This window comes from Phyllostomus discolor, chromosome 7 (genome assembly GCF_004126475.2).
Source record: "Phyllostomus discolor isolate MPI-MPIP mPhyDis1 chromosome 7, mPhyDis1.pri.v3, whole genome shotgun sequence".
NCBI classification, from domain to species: domain Eukaryota; kingdom Metazoa; phylum Chordata; class Mammalia; order Chiroptera; family Phyllostomidae; genus Phyllostomus; species Phyllostomus discolor.
The window spans coordinates 34,521,362-34,544,490 of NC_040909.2; the positions used below are offsets into that span (position 1 = coordinate 34,521,362).

General features: G+C 52.8%; 1 protein-coding gene across 1 annotated transcript in view; it reads left to right on the forward strand.

The window, feature by feature from the left end:
* ESYT3 (extended synaptotagmin 3) overlaps positions 1 to 23,129 on the forward strand; it is a 52,352-nt gene that overhangs the window by 6,431 nt on the left and 22,792 nt on the right. The window contains exons 2-8 of the mRNA XM_028518516.2: positions 11,546 to 11,587; positions 13,679 to 13,813; positions 17,063 to 17,139; positions 18,758 to 18,824; positions 19,488 to 19,577; positions 20,035 to 20,090; positions 21,502 to 21,622. Of these exons, the coding sequence (XP_028374317.1) occupies positions 11,546 to 11,587; positions 13,679 to 13,813; positions 17,063 to 17,139; positions 18,758 to 18,824; positions 19,488 to 19,577; positions 20,035 to 20,090; positions 21,502 to 21,622 (588 nt within the window). The remainder of the gene's footprint in view (positions 1 to 11,545; positions 11,588 to 13,678; positions 13,814 to 17,062; positions 17,140 to 18,757; positions 18,825 to 19,487; positions 19,578 to 20,034; positions 20,091 to 21,501; positions 21,623 to 23,129) is intronic.

Consider the following 23,129-nt stretch of genomic DNA (forward strand, 5'->3'; position numbering starts at 1 on the left):
CAATGCCTGGTACCCAAACTCACATGCGGCTGCCCGATGCTTAATTTTAAGGGGCTGAATCTTTCTAGGACAGTGGTGTCCATGGCAACCTTTTCTCCAAGCCAAGTGCCTGAGGACCTGAGAATTGACAGGTTACCTGGTGGGTGAGGATCGGGGCTAAAGGTAGGATAGCCCCTGTCCTTCTCCTCTGTTGTGGCCCCCTGTCCAGTGTGGAGAGCTGATCTCCAGCTTCCACTGGCCTCTGGCCTCCTGGCCCGGAGCTATGACAGCACTTCTGTGGAAGTATCCCCAGTGACTTTGGGGTAGCCACCGGGAGGTGTGAGCTGGCTCCTGGTGGTTGTGGGGCCACAGTGCAGCTGCATGGAGGAGCCGGGGCCCAGCCTTCCCCTTCCCCTTCCGGCTCCATCACCCTCCATTCAGCATCACACCTGGCAGAGTTCTAAGGATTTGTAAACCTCAGGAAACCCAGAGCTGATTGCTCCAAAGTGTTCACATGTCCTCGGAGTAAGTGCTTTCCTCTTTCCTCCTCCTCACATACTGCAAATAGTGGAGAAAAGTTAAGATGCCTTCCCCATGGGAACCGTTAAAGGGACAAAGCCCCATTCTCTTTACACGCCCTGTCATTTCAAGCCAAGGGTCTGAGACTGACTCCCTCCCACCACACCGGAGTCAGGGCCTGGCTCCTGCAAAGCCACACTCCGTAGGAGTGCAGGGTGCACGGTCCTGCCTCAGAAGTCCCCTCCCAGTGTGCCAGGAGTCACGAGTCCTCAAACAGGCAGAGTAAAAAGCCAAGGGACTTCTCTAGGATGGAGGATATTTCAGGACCCCAGAACCGCCCACTCCATTCCTTTTCCTGTACTGTGTATACCTTTTAAAGTAACTGGTTATCAACTGATTCAAAATATAGTCTTTCTGGTTGTAAAAGTACAAATATTCCCATTGTAGAATACTTGGAAATGGCCTAAAAGTAAACATTAGAATGAGCATTTACAATCCCTCCATCCAGAGAGATGTTATATTTGAGTGTACTTCCATTGTGTAGAAGGTATATACGAAAGCAGTTTTCAAAAATTGTACCCTTTTTCATATGTTCAACATATTACAAACATTCTCCAAAAACATGTGTGAGGATTATGACGTCCTTAACACGACTATACCATGTGTTGCTTAGCCATCTCTCGAACGCTGATTATTGCAGGTATTTCCAGGGTTGCCCTGTTCACATGGCTAGCTGAGGTGGGGGGCGTTTTCTCTCTCTGTCTGGAAGTTCTCTTTCTGATCTGCCAGTCTGGTTCCCATGCCTCTTCCTTCAGGTCCAAGTTCAGGCACCTGCCAGAGGACCCTTCTTAGTCCCCGCAGTAGCCTGAGCGTGTCTGTTTCACTGCACTTCCCACGCTGACTTGCACCTGCCTATTTTGGGGCCTGACGTTTCCTCCAGACCAAATGCTCTTTTAAGGCAAGGCGCGTTTCTTGTTCAGTGTTGTCCCTTCAGCTCCTAGCTCAGCGCCCAGTGCTTAGCGGGCTCTCAACAAAAGTGCTGCCGTCAGTGTCCCTATATAAATCTTCCTTCACGTTTCTCGTGCTCCTTACTATCGATTCCTACTCATTAAATTGATGTGTCAATGCTTATGAACATTTTAAAGATTCTTGTTTCCACTTGACCGTGGCCTTCTCAGCACTGCGTAGTATTATTATTTTTGGTCTTCTAGTGGTTGGATATACAAGAGGATAAGTTTGTTAACTTCCAGGCAGTACCAAAGCTAACTGAATCATTGAACTGTCTGGCCGTTTACCATTTTGTACTCAGGTGTCCATGACCAGATGACTCTGTGGACAGCTCCACGCCCTTATGCCTCAGCAAAGGTGACGGGAGGCTCCTGGCACCAGTGCTCGTGTCTCCGATGGCCGCCTTTGGGGTGCTTTCCGCTCAGTTGTCCCCTCCTGGGTCCAGGTGACTTAGGCCAGTTTGTAGGCTGGGTGTGTTGTTAGGGAGTGTAGATTCCAGAACAGCACTGGAGAGAATTTCAAGTTGGCAAAGCAATACTTTCCCCTCAAAGCCCTGTTGGGGTAATTTCAAACAGAAGAGTGGACAGATTCAAAAGCAGTTTTTATGGTTGAATGTTTACCTCTCAAGGACAGAGGAAAAAGAACAGAAGGCCAAGCGTCATCAGGAGAAAAGGGAATGAAATCGAGGGACTGTTCATGGCGGAAGAGGAACCACTCTCCCAGGAAGATAGGAGCCACCCCGGGGTCCAGGATGGCCTCCCTGTGTGAGGCATTCCCACAGGGCACCTCAAATGAGGGCTCTCCCCTGTCCTCTGAGCCTGGGGAGGACACCGGCAGCATCGGTCCGAGTCCACAGGTGTGTGTGTGTGTGTGAGAATGTCCTTAGGAGCAGGGGAGGGCCATGAGGTTTTCTGTTCCCCTAGAACGAGGGAGTGTGGCTTCTGTGTATGTGTGATTCCGTGAACGTCTCTCCAGCTGTGTGTGCATCTGCAGGTGTCTGTGTGTCTCTGTGAGTGTCTGTGGATATCTCGGTGTGCGTGTCTGTATGTCTCTGTATCTCTGTCTGTGTGTCTGCACGTGCCCGGGAGGAGCTACTGCACCTGCGAAGGAGCAGGATTTCACTATTGACAGGACCTCTTAGTGCAGCCCTCCGTCCTCTGCCCCCTCCCCCACCCGGAGGGCCTGGAGGCCGGAGCTCCTGCCAGGCCTCCCAAGCCCAACCCACCCGTGGGCTCTGCCTGGGCCTCTGCCCCACTGCAATGCTACCGTCACTATGGCTCTACTATGGAATCATTTTCCTAAATAAATAAAAGAAATAAACACATGACCACCTAAAGACTGATGGGGGCCTCACTGGTGGCCTCTGCTAGCCTGGAACTCTGACTTAGACTGGAGTTTGCTCTACAGCCTGTCTCAGCTCTCAGTGCTCACTACTGCCACTCCCGTGCTGACATCCAAACACAGTCATTGGAGCAGGAGCCCACCCTGTCCAGGAGGCCTGGGCCCGTGCACGCTAAGAGCAGAGAGAGGTGTGTGAGTTTAGGGAGGCCTCAGGTGCGGGCTGAGCCCTGTCCATTGAAGCTTCCCCAGGGGGGGAGACTGCAGGGGCACTCACAGGCATTGGAGATCCTGGCGGCTAGACCTGTCGACTTGACCTGCCAACTTGACCTGCCAACTTGACCTGCCGACTTGGCAAATTCCAGGCTTTCTTTGGGGACATGCTCACACCTGTAATATGTCAGTCAGGATAGCGTTCATGTTCCTTGGGACAAACCTTGAGAGAAGTGCTGAATTTGTCTCCATTTAGAAGTGGATTTGTGTCCATTATCTCTATGATCATAGGTCTGGGCAGCATAGGGATGAACAGTCAGCGGGAAACCTGAGGCTGAAGGAAGTGAGTCAGGACCAGACCCTGGCCCTCAGGCCCCGGTATACTTCCTACTCCTGCTGCCTGGCTGGAGTAGGGGTGGGGGGAGGTTGTGGGTAATGACTCAGCTTTTAGCGGGAAGGGCAGCAGAATCATGATACGGTTTTCTTCTCCCTGCTAGCTCTTCAACCCCCACCCCCTTGCTCTTAGTGGCGCAAATGCTACTCCTTTTGTAGAAGACTCGAGGTCCGTAGATTGCTGGCAAGAAAGTAGTATTCTCCCAGGAGTGACAGCTGGAGACCCATCCTGTGACTTTGGAGCCCTAGTCAGGAGCCGCAGGGGCAGAGGGGCTGCCTTCACCCAGGGCCGGAGCCAGTCCTCCAGCCCAGAGCCCTGTGAGCCCTGTGTGCTCACTCCGCCACCCTTCCCCTTGCCGGTCCCAGATACCCCCCACATTGTGGGGGACTGGAACAGAAGCGCAGTGACTCGAGGTGTCAGTCTGGCCATGAGCCACTTCTTTTTCTGCCTTCCCTTTGTTTGCCAAGTGAGGGAAAGACACAAGACAGAGAGGGCCTGACTGAGTGCCTTGCTGCACCTCACTATGGAGCCCCTCCCCCCTCAGGCAGACTTTCCATGGACAGCTCACAGGCATTGGACCCAAACCATGTGTGGCTGTCTTTGTCTGGGGCACAGCTCCCTCAGCCAGTCAGCGGAGGCCAGGGATACAACAGTCAACTCTGGTGCTGCCTCTGTGGCCTCAACCACTTTCTCTGTATCATCCTTTCCCCATTCCTATGTGTATGCATGCATGCATGCATGTATGTATGTATAGAGGGGAAGGGAGGGAGAAAGAAAGGGAGAGAAACATCAATGTGTGAGAGATACATCAACTGGTTGCCTTTCACATACCCCCACCAGGGACCCAACCCGAAACCCAGGCATGGGCCCTGACTGGGAATCCAACAGTCAACTCGTCGGTTCACAGGCCAACACTAAGTCCACTGAGCCACACCAGCCAGGGCCGATTTCCCATTTTCCATTCTCCTGTCTCAGTGGTTTTCCAAAGTTCTGAGCTGCAGACACCAAGAGACTTGGTAGAGAATTTGCTGGGCTTTGTTTGGGTCAGGCAGAAAGAGACACACAGGCCAGGTGCCTTTGTTCTTGGCATGTACCTGAGCTCAAAGGTGTCAGAGTGTCAGGGTCTGTTCAACTTCTAAAAAGGCACCCCCTTCTGGAGCATTTACTCTGAGTCAGGAAGGGTTTTCAGCCAGGAACTGTGTAGAGTTGGTGCCACTATACCGTCTTATGGGTGAGAAAACTGAGGGGAACAGAGGTTACATTTTAAATGCACAATGAATAGGCCAACAAAACACTAACAAATGCATTTCAAATGCTGACATCTCAGGTGGAGGATGGGGAGGGGAAATAGATGAGAAAAACATCTGAAGGGTGGGCTCAAATCACATACAAGTGAGAAGATCTGATCTCTAGTCTCTGAGTCTTTCATCTGTAAAATGTGGATAATTGTATTTATTGCTGTTCACTTTATACAGCACTAGGAAGATCACATAAAAGTGTCTATGGAACAGCCTTTGTAAGTGATAAAGCTTGGCCTACCAGTGAGAACTTAGCACCCCTGAGGGCAGTACCCTGCTAACTAGACTTCTGGCCCCCGGGGAAACAAAGCATGTAAAGAAGAGGAGTGAATAGGGTGGCGTGCAAAAGCACAGGCCGCCCTGGGTCCAGGTCTCAGCTCTAGCACTCCACGGCTGGTGATTTTAGGTAGCCTCTGAGCCTTACTTTTCTTATCTATAAACAGGAGCTTGTTAACCTAAAAATAAAGGCCTTTCCAGGTGGGAGGCACAAGCATTTACTTGAGATCGATGAATAGCTATTGGGGAAGCACTAATTAAGGCAGAAGCCCAAATAATGTTTAGACTAGGAGAGAAAGGCTAAGGGTATTTATGAGAAAGGGAAGAGGAACAACTACATCAATAGAAGGAAAGTACCCTGGCTGGTGTGGCTCAGTGGGCTGAGCTCGGGCCTGCAGACTGAAAGGTTGCCAGTTCGATTCCTGGTCAGGGCACACACCTGGGTTTTGGGCCAGGTCCCCGGTGGGGGCGTGTGAGGCAAGTGATCAATTGATGTTTCTCTTGCAAATCAACTTTTCTCTCTCTCTTTCTCCCTCCCTTCCCCTCTCTCTAAATAATAAATTAAAAATCTTTTTTAAAAAATAGAAGGCATTTGTATTGATGCAGATACATGAACATAGTGACACTAATTCCAAACAATGTTTTTGACTTTCAGTCTGGTAGTCATCAGTCTGTTAGTCATACTATCTCCTTTCTTGTTATCTTTGCACACAGGTTTTTGGAGGTATAATGTTACTTTGGGCCCAGTCCAAAGGTGATTTTGCCCTGTTCTAACATTCCAAAGGTTTGAGGTATAAGATGTGCAAGCTCGTTCCTCCAGGATGGCAGCTCTGGCCCCATTTATTATGTTTTATCATCTCATATGGGATTAAAGGGAGTGTTAACTGACATGAGATGATGTGAGCTCAAAAGGGTTGAAAATAGGGTTGGAAGAGATACAACTGGGCACCTCTGAAACACAGCTGGAGCAACAATTTTCACATTAGACAAAGCAGAATATAACTCAAATGTGTTCTAAAGACAAAGATGTTATGTTCTCAAGAGTAGCCACTATTAAGAAGATATAATAATCATGGCCTTATATATTATGCAGTATATATACCAACAATGGACAAGCAGCACAGAGAAGGAGATAAATCAGCGGTTGAGCTTGAAAGTTTTAATATGCTCCTCTCTGGAAATGAAACTCACGTAGACAAAGAGCAAGGAAGGCTAAGGAATATTAAAAGGACATGATTAATAACTCAATCATACATGGAACAGAGAAATAAATCACGGGCTAAAGTCACAAAGGCATGACCAGTATATTCCAATGAATTGTCCCCCATAGGCTGTTTTAGACCACAAAGATGTGAAATTAGAAAACAACAATAAATAGGTAGCTATAGAAATCTCACATTTGAAAACATTACTATTAAAAAGCCATGGTTTAAGAGGAAGTCATGTGGAAATTATCAAAGAAACAGAGACTGGAATAACAATGAAAACATTAGGTTAAAAACTGTAGGGGAATTTATAACAGTATTCAACACTAAGATTCATAAAGTTTAACTGTAAAAACATAAAAAGCAACATATTTGTGTCTTGAGTTGCACTCTACATTCAGTGTTATTTTGCATTAGTTTCAGGTGCGCAGCAGCGGCCAGGCGATCAGACGCTTCACACAGTAAGGGCAACAGATTTGGATCAGAGAAATAAGAAAATAATAAAGGATGAAAGTAGAAATGATAAAGTCAAGGAAAGGGGGACAGAACATTATTAACACCAACAAAAGTTAATTTTCTGAAAAGATTAATATAATAGGCAAAATTTTTGTCAAAGTTTGATTACAAGAAAACAGGATGAAAATAAAATATGGAGTGAAAAAGGAATAAATATGGATATAACAGATTTAAAATAATATGATAAACAAGTACACATCATTAGTTTTGAAAACCTAGATGAAATATATTTCTAGAATGATACAAATGCCGAAATTACCACAATAAGAGATAAGGAGACCTTGAACACACCACTAACCACTAAAAAGAAGAGTGGTAATTCACCACCCCCAAAGGCCTCAGGCGAAGACAGTTTTACTTGTGAGATGCCCTGAACTTCATGGATCAGATAGTTTCTATATTTACACATTGTTCCAGAAAAGAGGAGGCTTAGCTAAGCTGTCTCACTCATTTTACGATATAGTGTAAAATCTTCATGCCAAAACCAGATACCAACTATAGAAGAGCAAAAACTGTAGGCATCACTTTGAATCATGAGTGTATAAAACCTAAATGAAATATCAGGCTGGCTAAATAGCCTACAAAAAGGGGAGTTTAACCCAGGAACTTGAGATGCTTCTGCTTTAGAAAGAAACATCAGTTACGTTGACCACATTAGTGGATGGAAGGGGAAAAAAAAATAACATGATTATCTCAATGGATGTGAGAAAATATTGAATAGAGTCCAATACTTGTTAATAATGAAAGGTCTTGGGAAGTTAGGAGTTGAAAAGAACTTCCTCAGTCTGATAGAGGCTGTCCCCTAAAAGTCTACAGCAAAATCACGTTTGATGGAGAAGCTTGCCTTTGAGGCAGGGACAGAATCAAGGTGCTGCTGTCACCAAACTGCCCAGCACAGGACGAGAAGTCTCAGCCAATGAAGTCACACAAGAGAAACAATAGGAAAAGGGCAGGGAAAATGTATTTACATACATTTACATTCTAAATGTATGTAAATAACCTCTGAGAATCAATGAATTATTACAACTAGTAACAGATTTCAACCAAGTTGCCCAGAAAATGAAATTTCTAATAACCACAAAGCCTGCAAAGTAATCTAACAACAACAAGAAAACGTACAGGACTTTAACAGAAAGCAGTTTATGATCTTATGTGGATATAACCAAAATGACTAAAGGGGAATATTCTGTTCATGGATGCACACTTAATATTGTAAAGATGTCAGTTCTCCCACAAATTAACCCATAAACTAAAAAAACAGAGCAATCAAAATCTGAGGGGGATTTTTTTTTAAGATTGGCAGGATGATTCTAAGATCAAATAGAAGTATAAATACCTACTATTTTCTAAAAATCAGCCTGAGAAAGAGAAGCCAGAGTGATTGAAACAGAATGGTGCAGCCCAGGAACAGGACGTGGGGTCAGTGCCAAGTTCAGAAACACGCAGAAGCTGGTTTATGAAGGAAGTAGCCTCACAAGTTAGGAGAAAAGTGGACAATTTCTTGTGGGTGAGGGGACGGTATGTGATCTTAGAAAACTGCCTTAGAGTGTAAGAGAAATGAAATTATAAGCCTATCTTACCCACTATTAAATATTCCAGACAGACTGTGGACCTAAATTCAATAGCTGAAATATGATTCCAACAGATAAAACAATAACTGAGAATTTGGAGTAGGGAAAGATCCAAAACAGACCCATGATGATGGAAAAACAGACTAATTGGTTCACATCAGACTGAGCATTGGGTACAGGGAGCTGCTCTATAAGTGTCAGTCTCTTAATTTCATTCCCTGGTCCAGAACCCACACAGGGACCCAGAGCAGGTGGGCTGGCTCTCCCATTGGCTCCTTGGGGAGAAACGGTAGGTGCTGAGAGTCAGGCCCAGGCAGGGCCTTCAGGGGGCCCGAGGCAGAACGGGGCGACCCATACTCTCCCACTTTCTTGGTCTGATTTGCTGTGCTGTCTGGGAGTTCAGGCTCACTGTCTGTAGGATCTCTTAGCAGGAAGCCTCAGGTACAGTCATGGGTGGCCCCAAGATCCCGGGCAAAGTTAATCAGTGCGGGCCCTGGGCATTCTGTTGCTGCCCTCACTGTCAGGGTGAGTGTGGGTCACTCTGAAGCAAGAGATAGGCTGGTCAGTGATCCCTCCCAGCCACCCCTGACTGAACTCTAGAATCTTGCCAGGAGCTTGTTCAAAATTAAATAGAAGGCCCCACCGTGAAGTACCCTGATTCAGTAGGTGTGGGCCAGCTCAGGAATCAGTCTGACTAGCTCCCAAGTGTGGCCGGGATTGGACCGGCCAACCTGGATCCCCTTTCCAGGTCCAGTGGATCAGAACTTCTCACCTCCCAGGGGTGCAGAACCACCTGGGGCAAGGGCTATGCATGTGGTTTGCCCTGGGGCAGGATGGGTAGAAAGTGCAGTGGTTAGGGTGGGAGGAGAGGAAGGGGTCCAGCCAGAGGTGCCTGTGAGAGCTCAGCTGTAGCCAAACTCTCCTCTCAGTTGTCCCCCTCTGCCTGGCCCTCTTGGCTCAGATCCTGCACTGGAATGACCTGTGAATTGCCTGCTTCCTTCACTGGCCTGGGAGCCAATTGAGGGCAAGCACCTTGCATTCATTCATTCATTCATTCCACAAATAGTTATCAGGACATTCATATGCCAGGGACAGGCCCTAATAGAGATCAAGGCTGAGTCAGCCCACTAGGGCTTCCAGTCTGGTCAGGAGGCAAGACACGAGAGCAAGCAGCTCTAGTAACGTGCGTGAAATGCTGCGGTGGAGACATGCAACAGGGTCACCCAGCCCCCCGTGTGAAAGATCGGAAAAGGCTGCCTGGAAGGAGTGGAGTCTGACGTGGTGATGAGTGGGGCAATCAAAGGGGGTTAGGGAAGGGTGTTTCCAACCTACAGGAGGGTACGTGCAGGCCTTGGTGGGAACAAAGAAGGTCAAGGTCACTGTACTGAGAGCGGGGAGGGGATGAGGCCACGGTGTGGCTGGGGCCCCTCACAGGGCCCACGTGCAGAAGTTTTTACTTTAGTGCTGGGCCTGGGGGTGGGGGCAGTGAGAGGGTCCCACCCTCCACTCTCCAGATAGCTCACTTGGACCCTGACTGTAGGGACTGGGTGGTGAGCAGGCTGGTGGGCCTGACCCCACTTCCCCCACATCCCCCGCTGCTCCTGGGGGCTGGGCCAGCGCTCCCTCTGGGAGTCAGGTATTTCTGCAGCACCTCGGAATACAGGATGCTTCTCCAGACTAGTATGGGCCACCGCCCAGAGCTGGGGAAACGGAGGCTGGGCGAATGGCACGATGGCCCAGGGGTCTCAGGAGCACTGGGTTCCTCTGACCTCTCAGGCTGTTCTAAACTGTGTTCCAAGAGAATTCGGTTGCCCGATCCCTCCTTTGGGAACGGTTCTCCTCCTGGGCAAGGGGTCTCGGCCAGCATCTGAGTTTGGGCCTTCAGGGCACCCTGGGGCTTGAGGGTGCACACTGGGTGTGTGAGCTGCACCCAGGGCACCTCCCCTCTGTCCCTGGACAGTGAACCCCAATCCCCGCTGGGAAGGTCAGGCCCTTTCTCCACCTTGGGAGGTCTCAGGCCCATCTGGAGCTGGCCTCGTGCACAGGGACTTGGGGCATGGTGACAGCTATGGCCATTGCTGACATTTTATTCACATTTTGTGCCAGCTGCCCATGCACTCATTGTTCTCTGTCCATCCCAGAAACCCTGGGGGTGGGGGGTGATTTAAAAGCTCGGCAAGTACTTTTGGAGATCAAGACTCTTGTGGAGAGGGTGTTAAGCTCCCTCAAATCATGTCATGCAAAGGTCAGACAACAGGATTTTTACTTCGTCTTGGGGAGCTCTGCCCCCCAACCAGGGACATGGCAGGACTCACCCAGCAGGCACTGGCGGGGGGCTGTGACCTGGAGGAAGTCCTGTGGCTGACTGGCCTCAGGGCCTGCCGGCTGGGGTGGGGAGGGCTTGGGCGGGGCTCTGGGAGCTGAGCAGGGTCCCCCAGCAGCCCCACTCCCCCGTGGACAATGCAAACCACGTGATGCCCTTTTTGACTTCTCAAACTGACAATAGTTACCTTTAAAGTCAGCACATTCACACTGTATCTTTAAGTCAAAAACATGCTACAAAAAAGGCACTGTGACCTCAGTTTCTATAAAAACTACGCATACTTGTTTCTGGAAAAGACTGGAAGGAAATGTATCAACCAGCTAGCAACCATTACCACTGGGTGGCATTCTCTGATAAAACATTTTCCCTTTTGCTTAGCTACGTTTTCTAATTTTTCTACTGAGTAATACTTGTGTCATTGACAGGAATAAGGGGGACAGAATTTGCCAGGAGCAAGCTCGGTGTTGCCCTGGGGTGGGGGTGCCCAGCTGGGGTCCCGACCTTCCACCGGGAAGGCAGGCCTTTTCGGCACAAGTGAAGAGAGGCTTCCAGCCCCTCTTCCAGCCTCTGGGCTCAGGATGGGGGGAGGGGAGAAGTCTCCCCAAGCCACCCACAGGGCACCCCAGGCCAGAGCAGGCACCCCAGGCCAGAGCGGGCACCCTGCACCATGTCAATGTCACAGCCACGCATGGGTGCTGACTGGTCGTTTGCAGCCTGCCCCACTGGACAGTGTGTGATCATTGAGGGCAGGGCCAGCTGAGTTGCTGGCCAGGTGCCGTGGGAGCTGGGTGTCGGTGGGCGTGGGGACCCACCCAAGCACTGGCTAGCTTACCCTGGTAGCTGGTCTGGTTCCCAGGGGCCTACAGTTCTCAAGTCTAACTTCCCCTCGGGCTTCTGTTTCCTAGATCCACTTCCCAGATGTGGAGCGGGTCGAGTGGGCCAACAAGGTAAGGCCAGCATGGCCCCTGGGACCCTGACCAGCCTCGCCCAGCGTCCTGGTCCTGGTCCTGCCCTGCTGTCTGCTGCCCAGTCACCTGCCAGGATGGGGGAGGGGCTGCAAGTGGACAAAGGCCCTCCCTGGGGTCGGGGCCTTCTGCCTGTATCTCCCCTTAGCCCTTGCTACCCTCTTCTTCTTCTCATCACCAGACAATGACTTTTCTTTGAAAAGCCATTATTTTTAACTGTACAATTAATGCATAGGGGCAGCAGAAAGGTTAGAAAATGCTAGACAGAAAAGTGCAGCCTCCAGTGGCCCCAGGCCAGGAATAGCGTCTCCTCAGGAGCCGAGGGCCTGATTCCAGGACGGCCTCTGGCTGTGGCCTGGCTCCCAGCCCAGACCCGCCAGCACTGGCTCGGTGACCTGGGCAGGCCGCCTGCCATCCCAGAGCTGGTTCCCTCCTCTGAGCAATGAGAATAATTGTGGTCCCTGCCTGTGCGGCTGTTGTGAGGGTTAACGAGGTCACTGACGCACCTCAGTGCCTGGCGCATCATGGGTGCGGGGTAGCCGTCACCACAGGCGTGACTGCGGCTGGGTCACAGGGAACTCCCTGTGGGCTCTGCTGCCAGATGCCCCCGGGCTGTGCTCTGGGATTCCACGTCTGCCCCTCACCCCCTTGCAGTGAGAAATCAGTCTGATTCCCGCCCCATCTGCCCAAACCTGCCCCTGAACCTGAAGGCTCGCACAGCCCTCTGTGAGTCTCCTGACTGTGTCTAACACAGACCTTGCCTCTCGTCTGGGTACAGGCTCAGCCCAGAGCAGGAATGACTTAGGTTAGATATAAAAACGACTTCCCGGTGTTTTTGATCTACCGTTGCTATGCTTGTATTACCACAAATGCCATTGCGAGCGGGTCAAAACCTGCTCTCAGGCTCTGGGTAAACTTTGGAGGAAGTGGTTTGCCCCTTTAAGAGGTGTGAACAGATTTCTGTGGATGCGTGCAGGCCCAGGGCCACCCGGACACACCTTGTTCTGTACCCGCACGGTGCTGTTCTGTGTGTTTGCCCGTTCCTAGGCCCCCACGTGTGTGACATCTTTCTTGCACCAACACAGAGACCAGTGGGATGAGGCTCCCAGATGCAGAAACAGTGTGCAGACGCGGCACACACTAGGGCACCAGATATGCTCCAAAGAGCTTAGTGCTCAAGGGGTACTTGGCAAATGGCAAAGCAGCAAGACAGTAGGATGGGACCAGCCCCTAGACAGGCCTCTGAGAGAGATGGGGACAAACCTCACGTCTCCAGGCTCCTCCAGTCAGGGGCTTGGGAAGGGGAGGCTCATCTTTAAACTGAGGCCCAAGTCTGAGGGAAGGAAGGAGAAGCCTTTACCCAAACAGGGCCCATTGGCTGGCTCACCCTCCTTCTGTGCCCCTCTCTGATCACCATCTCTGGCCACCAGGTTCCGTCTCTGCCCCCCTCCTCCCTCCCCCCAGGCCCTGCCCTTGTTCCCAGACCAGCACCGTGAACTGTTCTGCCATAGAAACCTGCTGCAGAAGGCGGCCCTTTCTGGTTGCTAGAAAAAAGCTAAATCCACAGGGAACATTCTTTTCTGTGATTTCTTTTTCTTAAACTTCTAGCCAGCTGCTAGGTATTTATTCCACAATGAAGGCTCCGATAATTTATGTTTTTAGCACAAAACTGAAGGGTGCGGTAATGTTAGGGTTGGTGAATGACTGTTTCGTGGCGCTCCGCGAAACAGCTCCAGACCTCGGGGCTCTGCTGCCTGCGCGCGAGTGAGAACCACTGCTGTAGTTGTCCCACGTGTGACAGATGGACAGACGGATAGGTGGGTAGATGGGTGGGCAGGCAGGCAGGTAGTGAAGAATAAGGATGCCATGGCCCTCATATGTATATACCAGCATTTAAAATAGATTTTTTAAATATAACACTTTAATGTTAAATTTTTGAAGTGAAATTTCAAGTTGGATTTCTAGCGAGGGCAGTGATTAGACCAGAGGAGGCTGTGCTCCATGGCTTAGAAGCTGCGGACAGTCTGGGGCAGGGCGCAGGCCTCCCACCCAGGGCCTCTCCTGTGCTCACAGATCATCTCCCAGATCTGGCCCTACCTGAGCATAATTATGGAAAACAAGTTCCGGGAGAAGCTCCAGCCCAAGATCCGGGAGAAGAGTGTCCACCTGAGGACCTTCACATTCACCAAGCTCTGCTTCGGACAGAAGGTCAGTGCTGTCTGTCTTGGGAAGGGCGTCCTGGGCCTGCCGTGCAGCCTTCTCCGGCCCCACCCCGTGCCCCAGGTCACTGGCTGGGAAAAGAGCCCACTGGGCTTCACGGGGCGCCTGGCCCCCAGCTGCACTTCCCAGCCCCTGGGCCTCAGCCTAGACCCCTCGGCTTCAGGGCCCAGCCCCACCATCTCTGTGGGCTCTAAGGAAGCCTCGCTCAGAGAGAGCAAAGAGGGGGGTGGGAATAGTTCCAAATGTCTTGAAAAGACATTGTAGGAGGTGGAAGCCAGCCAGATATGAGATGCACAGGTTACACGTGCTGCCCTCAGGCTTTGGCTGGGAGAACACACTCTCTCACAGTGGACAGCGTGGCCACTCTGCTAATGGCAGTCAGTGTCACAAGCCCAGGCCACTTCTGTGAAGACAATAGGTGGCCCAGGTAACAGAAGGTTCAATTTCACACATGCAACATCCCTATTCGAGGCTGTGCGTCTGATTCCACCCTTTACCCCACTCCTCTGGCCCCAAAGTACCCCCTTGGTGTGAGTCTTATTTTGGCCATCTGAAAATGCACCCCCCAGGCAGAGAGCCACAGTGATGTCCATTACCCAGTAAAGTGGAGGCGCTGGCCTCTGACCTGCTCTGGAACAAGCAGGTGTCTGCCTGTCACAGGGCGTGGGCCCAGCTCTAAACCACCAGGCCCCGAGTGAGCCCTTGCCTGAGCCCTGGACGTTCTGGTCCCTGTCACTCAGATTCTACCAGAGCTGGCTGGTCCCAACATCCTCTGGTTCATTTGTTCATTTCCTGTTTTACTCACGTGTGACTTACCGAGCAGGGCTGCAGGCAAGGCACCATAGACAGAGGTGGGTGCAGCTGTGTCCCTACCTTCAGGAAGGTCACTGTCCTGTTGTGCAGGCAGATGTGTATACAGGTGGATGACAACATGGCAGTGTAGGCGAGGTGGTGGGGGAATGCATGAATTCAGGAGTGGAGGGGCATGAGTGCTGTGGTAGTCAGGGAAGGCTTCCTGGAGGGGGTGCTATCTGAGTTGGCATTTGTCGAATTCAGCAGGCTGAGACCTGGGTTTATAGCAGAGCCTGCTCAGCTGGGCCGATAGTCTGGTGGTGCCCATGGGATGTGGCACTGCTGGAAGGTGCTCCCTTGCTGGCAGCAGAAGCAGGCCTTGCTGTGGCTGGTCCTGAGGAATGATTTTTATCACACCAGGAGCACCTTTCCAGGGACCTGGAGGCTGGCCCTGCAGGAGAAATACCTGACTCACAGCATTCAAAGCCCTCCCCGTCCTGTCTCCTCCCACCTAGGCTTTAGCCCCACTCGGCTCCATTGTGGGGGTCACAGAGGACTCCTCAGTGATCTTCCTGGGCTTGGCCAGGACCCAGTGCACTCACCACACCCTCTTCCTTCATCCCCATGAGTGTTTACATCCCCCTCTGATTCCGGTGTCCATGCCCGACTCCCCTCTGTGCTGTGATGACCTAGCGCCAGTGACACAACCACGCTGAGCTTCAGTTTGTTCACATGTAAAAGGAAAGGACCCACTTCTAAGGGTGGCTGTGAGGCGTCACTAACAGGCCCGGCCTCAGGGCTGCTCTGCTCTGCATGGCTGTGTGAGCAGTGGCGCTTAGATAGGCACCTGGCCCAGAGCACCAGAGGGGCCCAGTCCCAGCTGTGAGCCACTCACCTCACTGTGAGCCCTGGGCTAGGAGGGCCGCCCCGCCAGCACAGCACAGGCGTGCACACAGTGGGTCTCCTTCCTTTGTGGTAGGGTCTCCAGGTAGGTGGCTGGCTCAGGACTGGGCTCCGCACACATGGGGTCTTGGGACTGGCTGAGCTGTCACAGGTGCCTGCAAACTGACCCCTGAGGGGCTGGGGGTGGGGGGCCAGCAGGCTCCAGGCTGTGGGAGGCCAGTCACAGCCACCTCCTGCCACCTCCACACACTGGCTTTTCTGGGTCTCTAACATCAAGGCCCTGGAGCCAGGGTAGAGCCAGGGTAGAGCCAGGTGCTGTGGGCCTGAAATTTCTGCAATTCTGGGAACCCTCTTAAAGAAAAAGAATGTAAAATATAAAATTAGGAGAAAAAATAAATATGAGAATGAGAAAATAAATCATAGCAACTTATACATTAAACATATCACACATATCTAAAACTCTGGAAAATCTACATGATAATTTTAATTAATTGCTCACCATTTCCCTATAGTACCGTTTCCCTGCACTTTTGGCTCTATGCTCTTTGACAGCCTTTTCACGTGGCAGTGCCTGTGTGAGTGAGCACTGCCTTCTATGGGGAGAACGGGAAGGTGATGGAACAGTTTCTCTAGTGTGTGGACTGAGTTGTTTCTTTAATATTTTATTATGAAGAATTTTAAAAACCAAAGATTGGGAGAATTAGCCATCCGATTGTACAATTAACCTTTTATATTTGCTCTAGTTCATATTCATGCCTCTCGCTCTTGTCATTGTTTTTTAAATGCATTTCAAACTAAATTCCAAATGTTACGAGTTTCACCCCAACCACGTCATCATGTGTTTCACTTACTCACATTCAAATGAGATTTATGTTTTACTCTCAATAAATAACAGCCAGGCCCTACTCAATGCCAGCGGATGGGAGGGGAAGAGCCTGGACAGAGTGGGGAGAGAAACAGTCTAGGGGCTCAGCCCTTGGCCCCAGCGGCTGGGGACAGTGGCCCTGGCCTGGGGCACTCGAATTCCCAGGGCCAGGTCACCCAGCCAGGGACTCTGCCCTCTTCCTTCACCCTTGGGGAGCCAATCACTACTCATCTGCCAGAGCTGCTTAAATGCCAGCTCCTCCCCCAGGAAACCTGCACTAACCTCTGCCCACCCCAAGCTGGGTTGGAAGGTGTTCCCAAAGTCCCCAAATGTCCATGTGATAGTGTAGGCCACCCCCCTACAGCTCCCGCTGTCTCCTTTGCTGGCTGTGAGCCCATGAGGGCAGGCTTGGTCACCTTGCCCCTTGCCTTCTCCCCAGGCCAGCGCCTGGTGCAGAGTAGGTGGTAGGAGAGACACAAAGGTACACATTCTAGGGCAGAAAGTATTGGGTTGACAAAGGTGGACAGGGGTTGTGGGTTGGATTTCTGGGTTTGTGCCTCATCCCAGGAGTGCAGGGTCGTGTTGCTTGCGGTGGACAAAACCCAGGGCTGGGAGGGGGCAGCGGCAGCCTGGGCTGCAAGGCCTTTGCTGACCTTGCCCCCTGGCATCTCTTCCAGTGCCCCAGGGTCAACGGCGTCAAGGCACACACTAACAAGCACAACCGGAGACAGGTGGTGCTGGACCTGCAGATCTGGTGAGCCCTCGAGCCCGTGGGGGCCAGGTGTGGGGTCCAGGGGCACACCCTGTGGGAACAGACAAGTTGCCGCTGGGATGGCATATATACACTACAATTTAGGGTGTGAAAGCCCCTCAGAGCACGGCCCCCCTCACCTGTCCTGGGTGGGAGCACAAGTTCCCTGCTTGGAACAGGGAGGAGTGTCAGGAGAATGGATGGTCCCAGGGGAGCCACCGCCCTCTGGCCCCTCAGCCCTGGCCTGGCGTCTCCCGCCAGGCCAGGCCCTCGGCATGCTCTGGTACTGAGGCCGGGCAGCAGTGCTTCCTCAGAAGCCAGGACCGGGTCACCTGGAGATTCAGACCAGCTGCCTCGGGGAAGATGCAGCAAGAGGGAGCAAGGGTGACAAGAAGATGCCAGGACTTGTAGCGAGGCCCAGGGAGCTCTGAGCTCAGGCTGGGAGAGAACTGGGCTCTGTGTCACCTCAGAAAAACCAAAGGATGCAGAGACACATGAGTGACTAGTTCAGTGGGTTGGGCAAGGGCACTTTTTTTGAATGAGATTTGTAATAGGCTTGAGTTGGTGAGAAGGGAGATTGAAACCAGGAAGTCTTCCTGGAGGTGATGCGATTTAAACTGTCTTAAAGGAACAAGGATCAACTCCAGAGGTTCCAGAATGTTGCCGTTCCTTTCCAGTGTCTCATATTTCCTGTCCTTAGCCCAGAGGCTGGCACAGAAGGCACATTGGGAAGACAAGGAGTCAGCTCGGGAAACACCCTCCCCATTTGGGGGCTGGCCTCAAGTGTGTTGGGTTGGCGATGGCTATTGGGCCTCCTGGCCCCAAAGCACTGCCACAGACCCTTGTATGGATGCTTGGGGCCCATCAAGGTCATCTGGCGTACCCACTCTGCCTCCCAGGCAGCTCAGGAGCTCAGGCAGCTCCCGGAGTCCCCAGGTTTCCCCCCTGACCCCTGACCTTCCAGGGGGCACTTGGCACTTCTGTGACATCAGCTCCCCTGCCTGTGTCCTGCAGGTATTTTATGGCTACCTTCTCCCTCCCCTCAGGACTCAGTCTTTTTGAGTCCTTTCACGGAGTCTCCTGATCCTTAGCCTCACAGGCATTCATTCTGGGCTCCCTGTGCCCATCTCTTGGCAAGAGCCACCAGCAGGACTGAGAACACTGCCTTTCCTCTCCACCACCCCCAGCAACACCCTGGGTGAGGGCTGGATGTAAGCAGTGTGGCTGCTCTGTCCTCGGGGAAGAGACCTGAGCAGAGATGGGGCAGGAACATAGCAGTGGCAGAGGGGTGGGCACTGTGCTCACCAAGAGCCCCTCCTTCACATCCATGGGGTTTTGTGGGACAGGGTGGTGCCCAGAGTTGCTATCATGATGGGCAGAGGTAGGGGTGTGCTTGGGACTCCTGGTGCAGGGACCTGGGGCTCTGCCTCCCGAGGTCTGGTCCTAGGTCGGTGTCTGCATAGAGCCAAGAGAAGCCAAGGCTGTGAGAGAGACCATGTCCGGGTGAGGCAGGGCTCAGGCTGGGTGGCTGCCACCTGCGCTGGGGTGGGGGGTGCTGGGCCAGTTTTCCAGCCTCTCTGAGTGGCACACTTGCCCCTTCCTTCTCCCTCCCCACTTCCAGCTACATCGGGGACTGCGAGATCAGCGTGGAGCTGCAGAAGATACAGGCTGGTGTGAATGGGATCCAGGTGAGTGGAGCCCGCCTGGACTGCCCCCATTCCTGTCCCTGGGGTGGGGATCAGTGCAGGGGAAATGGGCTTATGCTAGAGCAGGCTGCAGAAGTAGGTGGCGACACCGAATCCTGGCTGGTAACGACTGAGGGACTCCAGGCCGGAGGTCACATGGCCAGGAAGTGATGGCCAGGCCTCACCAACCTGCTGCTCAGCCTCACAGCCCCACGCGTGTCTCTGTAAAGTCCCTCAGAGAGACTTCGGTGGCCCAGGGAGGACAGAGGTTCTGTTTACGGAGTATTGCAGACCCCATGCTTAGAAACTAAGGAGGATTGAGAAGGTGGAAATATCTCATAGCAGGAGTACCAGAACTGAGTGAGACCCACTCCTGGGCCCCCGCTGGCTGGGCTGGCCTGAAATGTGGGCAAGGCTGCAGGCCCCCAGATCCAGTGCACCCTGGGGAGGCAGTGGGGGCCAGCTCATGGCCCCGGGGAGCTGACAGAGGAGTGGCAGGTTTGTTTCTGAGTATGGTCCCTGTTGTGACAGCAGGTGGCCCTGGCATTTGGGGGTGGCATGGGCATGGGCATGGGCCTGAGTGAGACAGCAGGGGCTTCAGCCGAGTGTGGCAGGTGCAGGAGGGAGGGAGGCTGAGATCTTTCACGGGCCCCCTGTGCCATCCAGTTGCAGGGCACGCTTCGGATCATCCTGGACCCCCTCTTGGTGGACAAGCCATTCGTGGGAGCCGTGACCATGTTCTTCCTTCAAAAGCCGGTGAGCCCCATGGAAGTGAGGCAGGCCCTTGCTCCCTGGGGGTGAGCGCAAGCCTACTGGGCCCCAGGCACTGGCTGGAGCCAAGAATGGAGGCTGCCCAAGCCCACCCAGACCAGGGCACTCCACACACCTGTCTGGTGCACTCTAAGGCAGCCTGAGGTTCCTGACTCGGCTCCCCTGGAGACCAGAAACAGCTCAGACAGGAGACTTGCCAGGGTCACACAGGGTCCATGTGCACCGGCCACTCCTGCGGTCATCCTGGCAGGGAAGCAGCAGGCCTGACAGCCCTGGACCATCCTGAGCCAGGACCTGAGCAGGACTGGGAGGTGCCCTCACTGCCTGACACCCCCCAGCAGGCTGGGCTCTCCATGTGGGTGGGTGTGAGGCACTTGGCAGAGGGTTCTCAGTCCTGGGCTTCTGGCTCCTTGCAGCCTAACAGCCTCCCTCTGCCCTGCAGCACCTACAGATCAACTGGACCGGCCTGACCAACCTGCTGGATGCGCCAGGAATCAAGTAAGTGCCTGTGAGTGCCACCACGTTGAGCCCAAGCGTGGAGCTCTCGGGGGCTGTGCAGTGACTGGAGGTGCACAGTGGCTGCCCTCTCCCGCTCCCTGTGTGGGGAGAGGGGGAGGCACTGGGTTCTCCCCCACTCCGAGGGAGACGTGTTGGATTGTGGGGGGCTAACAGTGTTGTCTGGGTAGACACTGTGCCTGGAACACACACACACGTGTGCACACACATACACACATACATGCACACGTCGTAGGTGAGCAGAGGGGATGATTGGATGAGATGTCCTAGAGGAGCCGTGCAGGCTAGTGAGGCTCCTGGCTCTGTTGGTTAGCAACTGTGTGACTTGGACAAATTACTTCCCCTCTCTGGGCAGTTCCTCAGTAAAAGCAGGGCTTGGTTTCTCTGTCTTGGGGTGCCTGGGAGAACACTTAGGAATGTGTGGTGGTGGAGTGAGAGTGGGCGTGGACACATACGAGTGCCCTCTCATCCTTCTCACTGAGCGTATGCTGACAAGCCCATGCAGCCGCTCCCAACCATGGCCCAAACAGGCTGGGCTGGGGCCGGGGGTGGGGGCTCTTATAGCAGGTGCCAGTGAGGAGGAGCTGGTCTGGGAAATCCCACCCTCCTGGGGCTGGCAGGGAGGGGGTGCCACACTCAGAGCTGCAGGCCCCCAGCAGAGAAGGGCTCCAGCCTGTGTGGACACACCCCCAGCAGGGAGGGACAGTTGGGCCAGCCAGGGCGCTCACCTGCTAGCTCGCCAGCTCAGACAGCTGCCCCCACTTGTGGGGAGGACCGTTGCTAGCTCACTGGGGGACGTTCCCACTGATCTCAGCTCCCTGGGCCCCAGTCACAGGTTTCTTCGCCCAAAAAATGTTTACTGAGCACCTACTGTGACCAGTCCTCTTCTAGGACCTGTCCCTGCTCCCCTGAGGGCAGACCGAGTCAGCCAGTAGACAGAGAACATTTGGGTGCAACGTCAGGGCTAAGGCAGCAGATGTCAGCTGGCACCTGCTGTGCACTAGGCACTGCTCTCAGCACGTTCCACATGTAAGTCGTTCCCGTAAAAATGCTCAGAGACGGGTAAGACGATCCTCGGCTTCAATATGAGGAAACTGAGGTCCAGAGGTTATCAAGCTACCCAAGGTCACATAGCTTCTCACACAGCTCCAGGTCCTCACTCATGGCTCCCATGCTGTGGTACCTCAGGGCAGAACAAAGCAGGACTGGGGGTGCAGTGGTCAGGGGCTGTTGGTACATAACACCCCACAGGCCCCTGTCCAGACAGGCTGGGTCAGGGCTGTGTCCACCCTGGCACTCTGCTCCTGTAGCTGCTCCAGGGTGGGTGGAGGGGGAGGTGGCCTGGGAGAGATAGTGCCACCCCTCCACAGCTGCTCACACCCACTGTCCCCAGTGAGGTGTCAGACAGCCTGCTGGAGGACCTCATTGCTGCCCACCTGGTGCTGCCCAACCGCGTAACTGTGCCTGTGAAGAAGGACTTGGATGTGACCAACTTGCGCTTCCCTCTGCCCTGCGTGAGTGCCCGCATCAGCTGCAGAACATGGGGCCCAGTGTTGGGGGGTGGTGCATTTTCACATGGAAATCCTTATTTCTGCCCTGGGGGGGCACAACACCTCGCTTCTATAGGGCAAAGACTGAGTCTTGGGGAGGTAGAATGACTTAACCAAAGTCACCCATCTAGGGATGGACAAAGCCCAGGTGGCCTTCCTTCCTGGATCCTGGTACCCCTTTGTGGCCTGGGCTTCGGACTGTGAGCAGTCACACCCACAATCCCCCACCCCCACCGCCCCGCCTCCTCCAGGAAACTCCAGGAGCCTCTCATCCTCCTTCAGGGACAGGAAGTTCCCAGACTCCGTCCTTGGGGTCTACTAGGAAGGAGATGTTCAGTAGAGCCAGGTGTGGGGCTTTCTTGAGTGCTCCACACCCTGCCCCCTCCGTCCTGGGTCCAGCTAGGAGGCCCCTGAGGACAGTCATGTGGTCTCCCTACAGAAGGTGCCCTGGTCGTGGCCCAGAGCCCTCCGGGCTGGGAGTCAGGGCCTCAGGAGAGGAGAAAGTGCCCTTTGCACCACCAGCACCAGGTATGGCATCAGCCTACAGAGGCCATGCAGGGTCGAGGGGCCAGTCAGCGAGGGAACACATACATCCTTTCGGCCTTCCCATAATGGTGCCCGGGCTCCACGCCACACTACGGGGTAGGCAGTCTCAGAATAACAACGCAACACCATCACTTACATCATAACTACTAAAAATATCATTCTTAGGGTATATATCTCACTCAAAATGTACTGTCAAGTGGCTACTCTTTAAACATAGGTCATCTGCGTGTGGCACAAACTGCCCATGAATATTTACATTGATTTGTTTCATTCCTTTTTCTATTTTCAAGGTTTAGTTTTTACCTTAACTTCCTTTTGCAATCATGTAAAACATGCGCATGCTTCCAAAGTCCAATGAAACGAATTACATTTTAAGGAGCTCGGCTTCTGTCCCTTGTCCCTCCACCTACTGTCCACCTTCTCCCTGTATGTAACAGTTTCTCCTTCCGCTGTCACCACCATTTGTTTTCCAACTTGAGCAGACCCATACATGTGGTGGTGTGTGCTGAATTCTACCCCTTTAGTGGGCGGGTGGCCACACACTGCAGGTCTCCCCACCTTGCTTGATTCTGGTCAGGCGTCCTGTGGCTTGCCCACGACCGTGTCGGTGACCCTTCCTCATTCTGACGGCTACATTGTCCTTTCACCAACTCTTGACTGACAGTTGAGTCATGTCTGGTTTTTGCTCAATATACTGTCACGAACAGCCTTGCACATCTTTTTAGGTTTTTGTAGTATGCCTTTAGGGCTAGAAATGGGATTGCTGACTCAAAGGGAAAATGCATGTATACTTATATTAAATAATAATTCTAGGCAGGAAGGCTACTAGCCCCTAAACTGCATTTCCCCCCCAATTCTTGGTTCTATTCTGCCTTAAGACACAGCACAGAATGTGCTGGGGCCTTTGTGAGCACAGAAACCCACT